This window comes from Zosterops lateralis, assembly GCF_965231275.1.
Source record: "Zosterops lateralis genome assembly, chromosome: 9".
Taxonomy (NCBI): domain Eukaryota; kingdom Metazoa; phylum Chordata; class Aves; order Passeriformes; family Zosteropidae; genus Zosterops; species Zosterops lateralis.
Genome location: NC_139769.1, coordinates 31286123 through 31295537, shown reverse-complemented (window position 1 = coordinate 31295537; position 9415 = coordinate 31286123). Strand labels below are relative to the sequence as shown.

General features: G+C 43.8%; 1 protein-coding gene across 1 annotated transcript; it reads right to left on the bottom strand.

Moving 5' to 3' along the window:
- Positions 1-2799: 2799 nt before the first annotated feature.
- Positions 2800-5762, bottom strand: RGS2 (regulator of G protein signaling 2; the record flags this gene model as incomplete). Its single annotated transcript, XM_083867841.1, has 5 exons — positions 2800-3762; positions 4141-4307; positions 5239-5300; positions 5396-5497; positions 5653-5762. The coding sequence occupies 5 exons, from the start codon at positions 5760-5762 to the stop codon at positions 3568-3570; spliced, it is 636 nt and encodes a 211-aa protein (XP_083723967.1). The 3' UTR covers positions 2800-3567.
- Between the last annotated feature and the right edge of the window lie 3653 nt (positions 5763-9415).

The following is a 9415-nucleotide window of genomic DNA, read 5'->3' as shown; positions in this document are numbered from 1 at the left end:
CTGTGGTACACCAGTAGGAAAACCGTTCACCTCTAGCAGCTAAGAAAAACACCAACTATTGTAACACTGTGGTTTAAAAACAGTGATATGTGGATAGTCAGAAATTCCTGTTATTCCAGATTTGCTGGAATGTTTCAGCAATTCCAGATCTGTAGACCTATGTGCAGTTATTAGGTGTGTTAGGACAGCATGGGCTGGCACTAACTTGCTTGGGATCAGTCTGGGCTTGCTGTGGGGTGCCCAGATGGCCAAATGCCCATCTCACTCTTCAGCTTTTTGCAACACGTCTGTTCCCTGTCAATGCTAGGCTTGTTTACACATTTGTTCAGGTTCTGTGCTCCTTTGCAGCTATTCATTGAGATTCTTCTTATTTTTCTGCCCGGGCAACTCCAGCCCATATCCCAAATAGTGAATGTGGGCAGGAGCAGTTTTATAATCTGATGGAAGCTAAAAAAGGGACAGTGCTCTGGCCAGCTGCTGAACAGCACCCACACCTTGGCCTGCAGACACTAGTTCTATTAGCCTCCCCTTGTTGTTCCCATTCCAGTCCTATCCCTGGCATCATAGTGTATTTGGATGTGGGCTGCCTGATGTGACTGGGAGTGTGTGAATGGGGATGATCTGTGGGGGAAGGAGCAGTTTATTATTTGTTGCCATTGGATACTAATACTAGAGTACCAATTTTAAGTGCAGATGTAAGGCTGCCAGGGGTACAGCACCAACATCTCTTAAAACAATTGTTGGGGTTTTATTTCCATAGGAAATGTTCATAGCCATATCTTGGGTTGCAGCACTCCCAATGTACTTGTAGTACCTGGTTTTCCAGTGAAGCTTCATTCTAGGAGTTGGGAAAACAGATTAAAAATGGAAAAGCAGCAAGTGGAAGGAAAGTTGTGTGTTGGATTTTCATAAAAAGATGGCTTCTTTTCTTTTCTTTTCTTTTCTTTTCTTTTCTTTTCTTTTCTTTTCTTTTCTTTTCTTTTCTTTTCTTTTCTTTTCTTTTCTTTCTTCTTGTTTTGCTGCACACCTTGGCCTTGGAGCCAGGCCTCTCTCTGCTGCAGACAGACCGTGTCAGGGACTCAGCATGGCTTGGTTGCTTTGCCAGCCCAGTGGCTCGCTCTGTGGCAGCTGCAGAGCTGCCTGCACGGCCTTCCTAATGCTCAATACTCATGAATCAGATTTTAAAAATACCTCAGGGCAGCCTTAGGCAGGGATGCCAGGCCTAAGAGCCTGACTTAATTTCCTCTACATACTGTGCTATAAGTAGTTCAGGCACCTGCTGAAACTAGAAATGTTTCTTTCTTAAAACCAGACACCAGCAGTGGTTAATTACCACATCCCAAATTGGCACAGTTGAATCTTCATGGAATTATTCCTGCCCCAGGTCTGAATCTTCGATAGGTATACTTCTGGCTATTTTTATTATTTTGTTATATTACAGAAGCAATTATCAGCCCAAATCTGTTTTCCCTTGTTAGTAAAAAACTTCTGTTGCAGGAAATAATTGGGATGAATTTTTCTTGTGCTTTTTTTTACGTGGACTTAACTAATAAGCAAATGTAGCTGTATGAGACCCAGCTCTCATGGTCCCAGCCACCTATGGCAAGGTGGGGGCTGTACCAAATTAATTTCTGTGGACAAAGCCAGTATAATAGATGTGTATATCTGTGGCTATATATGTATTCACTCCACTATACATAGAATCCTCCTGTAATCATAGACCACTTTGGGTTGGAAGAAGCCCTAAAGCCCTAAAGTTCCAGCCCCCCTGCCATGGGCAGGGAACCTCCCACCAGACCAGGCTGCTCAAAGCCCTGTCCAACCTGGCCTTGAGGAGTTCTGGGGACGGGGCAGCCACAGCTTCTCTGGGCTATCTGGTCCAGTGCCTCTCCACCCTCACAGCACCCTCCTAATATCTAATCTAATCTACTCTGTTGGCATCAATTCCCCTTTTTCCTGTCACTCCATGCTCTTGTGAAAAGTCCCTCTCCATCTTTCATGAGGCTCCACTCCTACAATACAAAAGTGCAAAAGGCCTGAAGGAGTTCTTTTGAACAGCTTTTGGATGTGCAATGGGAGTAGAAAATACTGTACTTAGGATTTTCTTGATGCTTGGAAAAGTGGAGTGTTATAGAAGTGACTGCTGTGGATAAACATGAAATAAGCAATTAAAGCTGTAAACTGAGCATTGGAGTCAAAATAGCTGGAGCCAGGACCTAAGCAGACCTGAAATGCAGATGCCACAAAGCTTACTAGAGAATGGTTTTGGGAAAAAAAGTACATGGAATAACAAGGACCAGTAACTTTCCCCTGAGCAACTGTCCCAAAGCTGGGAGCCAAATGCCTTTATTGTGCTGCTGCTTCTCCTGACTTTGCACAGGTTTTGTGATACTAAAGTCCTCCTAAACCCTTTCTGAAGCAGAGGTCTTGGGCAGGAACAAGGGCAATACTATGGGTGCCTGTGCTCCCACTGACATCCTGTGAGCTACAGCAGCACTGCTGCTCTGTTTGATCTGGCTTCATGGGTAGCTGAATGTGTGCCCTTCCATGTCTTAGAGATTGGCTTCAAAGATGTGTTGGGACAGAGGATGTTGTTGAACGTCTCCCTGTTAAGCTTTCAAGTCTGAAGGTTTTTATTCTGTTGATCAAACCTAAACAGAAAATTCACTTCATAGATTAGAAACTAACTGCTTTAAAATTAACCCTACTAAATCTCAACCAGGACTCACAGTCCCCATACTCTGGAGTCCAGTGCTAGACAGTATCTGTGCATACAACAAATTAGGCAACAAAAGAAGCTTTGTATCAAAATAGTTTATTAAAAACAATAAAACTTCACTGAAGCTTGCTGTCTTCAAGACAGAATTATGACATTGAAGCATTCAACACAATCATAATCCACATATAAATATAATACTATACAGCTCATGTTCACCTTGGCAAAGTTCTGCCCTCAGTCTGGCCCCACACAGCCCTGCTGACACAAGCCAGCCCTGCATACTTTAGCTGCAGAACCTGTTCCTCTGGGAACAGAGTTATCCTATCCCTTCCCCCCCTCACAGTGCTGTTATTGTGAGGAGGTCGCACAGAAACCCAGCACAGTTCTTGGCAGCTCCAGGCAGTAACAAAACCGGTGTGAGCACACTGAGCCTGACACCAGCAACACTGGGAGATGTTTAGGAAAAATAAATAGGCAGCCAATTACTCAAGTTGCCAGCAGTGCCCAAGTGCAGAGAGCAGCTTCTGTCCACAAGAAGGAAGCTCTGTCTGGACCGGCTGCATCGCTCCTTAGCTGTGACAGAAGGACTCCTGCACAGCCACCTCTTGCTGCAGCCCTGGCAGAGAAGGGCAGTGCTGGCAGCTGGCTGGCACGCTTCTGCCATCTCCCCTGAGCACCCTCCAGCAGCGTCACTGTGGGCCATCAGCTCTGCACCGAAGTCAGTATTTGCTCTTGCACCATGGCAAACAGTGTTCAGTGCCCCAGCCTTTTGGGTCAGGATACTGCTCACAAGCTGTGGCTTGGCTTCCTCACCAGCCCAGAGGCTGCTTCTCCCTCCTCTCCATTGCTCATGTGCCCTGGGTTGCTCTGCTGATAGGTGTTTTCTTGCACAGTTCCTGGTAGAATTCAGATTCCAAAAACCGCGGGTAGGAGTTATTCTCCATTAAGCTGTAAACTCTCTTCTGTGCAGCACTGAAGCAGGTATGGGTGACTTCATGGATGTTCTGTGCGATCATGTTCTTGGTCTGGAAGTCTATGTTTATCTGAAATACAGGAAGAGGAACATTACTCCTGAGAACAGAATTCAAGTGTAATACACAGTACAACTACTGAAGAGGTGAAAAGGGCAAGACCCCATTATTACAGGGTCAAATTACTGGAGAATTTTCTTTAAGAATATTCTTCTTTTGCACAAAACCAAAACTAATTCAGATATATATTTCCTCAGTTAAAACTGAAATTCTCTCCAACACTGCTTGTGCCATTTTCCAGCTTGGTGAAAAGGCAGTTGTATTCAGACCCAGAAATTAATGGTGAGATTATGTACAGCACAGTTTGACATCTGTGTCATGAGTTCAAAGAAATAACAGCTGTAAGAACTCCTAGAGTAGAGCATTTATGTTTAAGCAGCTTTTCTTTACCTCTTTGGGAGCCTCCTTTTCAATGAAGTCATTGTAGATTTTCTTTGCTTTCGATGTCAGCTTTTGGGGTGATTTTGTTTTCTTGAAGTCCTCGCAGGCCAACCAGAACTCAATGTTCTCTTCACAAAATTCAGACTTCAAAAAAGCTCGGAAAGCAGCAAGTCCATCTAAGGAAAGAAAAGAGTACTCACCATCAGTTAACTATTTCAGGAATCTTGATTTTACCTATTGGCCACATTAGTTTCTACCAGAATATTTTGCTGTTGGTCTATTTTTTTTCAGCGATATCATGGCAATAAAAAAAAAAAAATCCATAATTTATGTTCAGAAGCAAGTTAATGCTTTAACAGCTTAGCAAGTTTCACTTTGAATTTGCCGTTTCCTAGGCAAACACAAAAAATGAAACCATTTCTATGGTTATGTTTCCTCCTGTGATCCTGAGTATACATTAAAAAATCTCTCTAGGTAAGCTCTCCTCTGTTAACCTTTACACTGCAGTAAATATGACTGCTACAGTACTCTGGAATATTCTTTCAATGGAAAGGATGACTCAAGCTCAAAGAGCAAACAGCAGTATTAATTCTTAGTCGTTTTGCTTTGCTAGTGAATACTGCTTCTTGTAGAGCTACAGTAAAACCCCAAGATCACTGAACCTGTGTTTTAGAATCCTTTCCACATTACTAGAAAGCATTTGCTTTGGTTATGCAGTGAGCTCAGGGAATAAATGCCCTTCTACCATTTGGCAAAGCCAAGCTGACAGATATGATTTTAGCTACAGGGGTTTCATAAAAAAGACCCCCAAAACTACGGAGTTATTATTTGTTTTATTATTAGTTTACATTAAATTAAAAAAAAAAAAAAAACAACCCACACACACAAAAAAAAAAAAAAAAAAAAAAAAAAAAAAAAAAAAAAAAACCACCAACACTTCTATATATTTTGGCTTTAAATTGTTAAAAGCATTTAACTTACAAGACCAGAATCAAAGCTCTTTACTCGAGAGGTACAATGCTGACATCGAAGGAAGCAAACTCTTACAGACATATAAACGTCTCCATCCCTTTGCTCCCAAATGTTACTTTTTGAAGAAAAACTTACATTTGTTAGCAAGAAGTTCATCAAAAGCTTCTGACCATAGCTGGGCTTCTTCAGGGGAAGGTCTGCAGAAAGAGAGAGAGCATCAGACTACACTAAGTTTTACTGCTTTTGAATAACATTCGAGTTATTTAAACAGAGTCTATTTCTCATAACTTACCTGAAGTAGTTGCAGTGCTTCCCGGCCTTCTTACATTTCCTTTTGCTAGAATTGGAAGAGTTCTGCAGGAAGTAACTCAGTCTTGTTTTCCAATCTTTAATGCTGGAAGAAAGAAGAGGGAGATGCTCGTTAAAAACGGCAGCTCGCAGAGCTTTAGACAGCAGCTCTTTCCTTGGGGCGGCTCCTGCAGCGAGAGTCGCCCACAGCCCCTGAAGACAAGGAAAACGCTTCCCGTCCCTGCGGGCGGAGGGACTCACATCGTTCTCTTCATCCTGCCCTTGTCGGTCTCCTCCGGCTCGCTGCGGCGGCGGCCGCCCCGCTCCATGCGCCCGCCGTGGCGCACCGCCAGGAACACGGCACTCGGCATCCCGAACCGATCCGAGCCACCCCCCCTCACGCCCGCTCTTATGGCCCCGCGGGGGGGTGGGGCCGAGCCGGGCTGGGCCGGGCTGAGGGCGGCACCGAGCCAGCCACGCCTGCCTGTCTTTCCCAGTGTAGAGAACTTTGTCTCTCCTCCGAGTTATATCTGGTTTTCCTCTTCATTTCGTCTTTGCTTACTCCCCCTTTTCCTGAAAATCTTTCGGCGTGTCACACCGCCAAAGAGCTGGCTGTCCTTTCCATCAGTCAAAAGCATACCCTGCTCTTCTGGAGCTGTTTGTTTTAAGGTTATTCAGATTTTTGAGTGTGGCCAGTACGTGAAAAAGGAAGGACTGAGCCGTATTTCTTTAAAAAATGAAGTAGCTCTAAGTTTGAGCATACGGTGCTTTTGGTGTCGCCCCTCTGCTAGCCCAGGCTGCGGATCCCCTTCCACCCCGTGTCTGCACAGGGTTTAGCTCTGGGCAGCGTTGCCACCTACCAGCGAATTGTGTAAATTACTCTCAGCACTGGACGGTGAAGTTGCAGCGCCTTACTCGAGCACTTGGCTTGTTGAAAAGGCCATGTGGTCCTTCTCAGCAGAGTCCAGCTGGAGGATATCATGTCCAAACAATTTGGATTTAGGAACCATGTGAGTTTCTCTTTACCCTCTCTCTGCTTTTCTGCTCTGCTCTTCAGAAAAAATCTTCCTCTCCACAGTACCTTGAGCCTGTCTTTCCTGCTACAAAAAGCAATGTCCAGAGATACTGACTCCCAAAATGCCAGCTGACTTCAACACAATCACATAGCATAAACGTCTGATCCTTTTAGATAATCATTGTGTCCTTACAACCCCCGCTTGCTGAACAAGCTGCGCAAAAGCATTTTGCTTTAAATGAGATGTCTGGGGAGAGGAATGCCATTTAATTTGTGGCAGCATGAAACAACTTTTCAGTGCTTCTGGTTGTACTTTGCAGTGTATATTGATGATGTGATAGGAAAATAAAGTCCAATTCTATAAATTTTACCAAATCACTTTAAATGAGTTTTACAACACGTAGCTCTTCGTCCTGTATATGATATGTAAATAAATGGAAATTATTGTGAGGGTGGTTACCATGGGAGAAAGTATGGAAAGAGGCTCTAAGTGTTGTAAATCATCAGTTCCAGAAACTGTGGGATGAAGTTGCCAAAGCAAAGAGCAGTGCAGGCAGTGCCAGGATGATGGATGGATGTGTGCTGACTGCCTGCCAGTGATTCCATTGTCACTGGTGTGGAGAGCCAGTGCCAGGCGAGCTGAGCTGTGAGTCTGCCAGGGCTGTGGCCCAGCCTGTGACACACGGGAACACCACCCGCACGTGTGGACAGGCTTGGAATAAGACAGGGAAACTCAACCTTGGCCTTCCTCACACTGAAGCCTCTGCAAAGGATCAAATGATCTGCAAAGGAAAACAGCATGTCCCCACCTGCCACCCGACTTGCAGATTTCCCTGGTTTGGATGCTGGTTTCGAGTTTCTTTCACCTGATTCTCAAAGCTGAATGGGGGAAAATGTGCCACCTGTTGGGAAGTGGGAAATTTCAGAGTCTAGCAAGCTACAGTAAAGGTTGGTTAAGCAATTATATTTTGGGAGCTTACCCATAGCACACCAGAGATCCTGCAGATGTTTAAAGCCTGACAAAAGGTTTTCTTGTTGGTCCTAGAGGAGGATTGCAGTGGTAGAGCTGGGATATTCCCAGCATCTGCCAAGTTGCAAAGTTGGCAGTAGTCAGCACATGGAAAATCACAGCATGAATCATGTATTTATCTGATACTTTCTATTTCAAACTTTTAATTGCTTCTTTCAGAAACCCATAAAATGGAAGTGCCAGTTAAGGAAGGCAGTTATAACAAGCGTAATATCTTTGAAGAGTGGAAAAAACAGGTAAAAAATTATGCTGAATATGGAATTGTGAGGTTAGATGACCTTATAAAAAATTCTTATTGTAATATTTGGTTTAAAAATATTTAGATTAAAATTGAATTTTGTCGGCTGCATTAGGTACATTTTGGTTTATATATTTATTACACTTTTAAAACATGGATATTGCTGTTTTCTCCAGTAAAACAGACACTTTATAAAATACTTTCTCACTTCACCATGATGTGTTTTCTGGCTGGGAGAATTACCTTTGCTAGGATGTCAGTTACACGTCTGCATAATGAAACATGTTTGTCATTTATGTTCAAAGACCGAGAAAAAGCATCTGACATCTCACAATGTCACCAGTGTGCTGTGCAAGGACCCAGTCAGGGCTGGGACGGAAGGGAAGGGTCTGCTGGGAGGGGGCCAGCCAAGTTCTCCCCTTGAGAACTTCCCCAGATTTTGTGGGCATGAAGTGGCCCTTGGTGGCTGCACTGCCTGCAAGAGTGTTGGGGCTCATGGAGCAGTTTTAAAGTCACCAAATACAAGCATTACTTCATTTTATGAATTTCTGATATTTTAAAGGAAGATGGCAAAGTGGCCTCGGTCGTTAGCTTGCCTCTCTGAATGGGGGTCTGTTTCACACCAGTGGTGCCATACATTGACTGGGCAAAGGAGATTTGGCATCTCATCCTTGTCCAGCTCTGTGTCTTGCAACAGTATATTGAAAATTCCAGGAAAATTAGGAATTAGGATTGTAAAGAAAAGCCCTGGGTTGCAAGTGCAGCACAAGTTCAGGTGTGTTAGTACAGCACAGTGTGGGGTGCTGCTGGAAAATCAATGTCTCCAACGTGTGATTCCTTTCATTGCGAATGGGGCTGAGTGGCTCCAAGCAGTGCCCAGGGCAGCACTGCATATCTGCCTGTGGGTGTGCCGACCTCTGCTCTTTGGAAACAGAAGCTCTTGGTAGCTGAGGACAAACGCAAACATAGTGCTCAAGCTTTTCCTTTACATCCTCCTTGAAGCTTCCATCTATTTCTGTCCCACTAATCTCATTGGCAAGGGGCAAGGCCGAGGGAAAGTGGTGGGAGGAGAGAGCCCAGAGCCCAAACTTTGCTATTGAAATTGGTGACAAATTTGCCATTGCCTGCAGCAAAATCTGATGTCAGCATTTTATGTCACAAGTGCTCACCCTGGAGATCACACTTCATTTTTCAGAGCCTTTCTTGAGAATATTTTGTTCTTTTTCTGCTTTTATAATTCCTATGGGCACCAGGGATGGCTGGATGTACAGGGCACTGTAAGAGAGGCAATAAACATCCCAGGGAGAAGATTAGGATTTTTCCATCTCGTTACATTCTATGTTGCAATAGCTATGCTGATCACTTGAAGTAGCCAGTGAGTTGTTCTCACTGAATGGTACTTAAATCCGTGTCTGCATTCTGTGAAATGCCAACCCTTGTTTTTTTCTTTTACTTGGCTGGTAGGACACAGGAAAAGTGGTGCAGAGTTTATAGCTGAGTTTAATAAAGCCAGGAGGATTGAACTGCTTTTTGCATTGTAATTCAAACTGTGAATGGGAATTATTTGAGGGATGTCTTATTGAACACTCAGCTACAATTAGCTGAAAAATCATATTCAAAAAAAGGAACAAGATGTTGAACCATGTCTTTTTGTTTTGTAATGCAAATTGCAAACAACACAGGTGAACTTTCCTGTATTTTTTATTGTCTTTGAATGTAGAGCTGTACAGTCCTGTGCTGT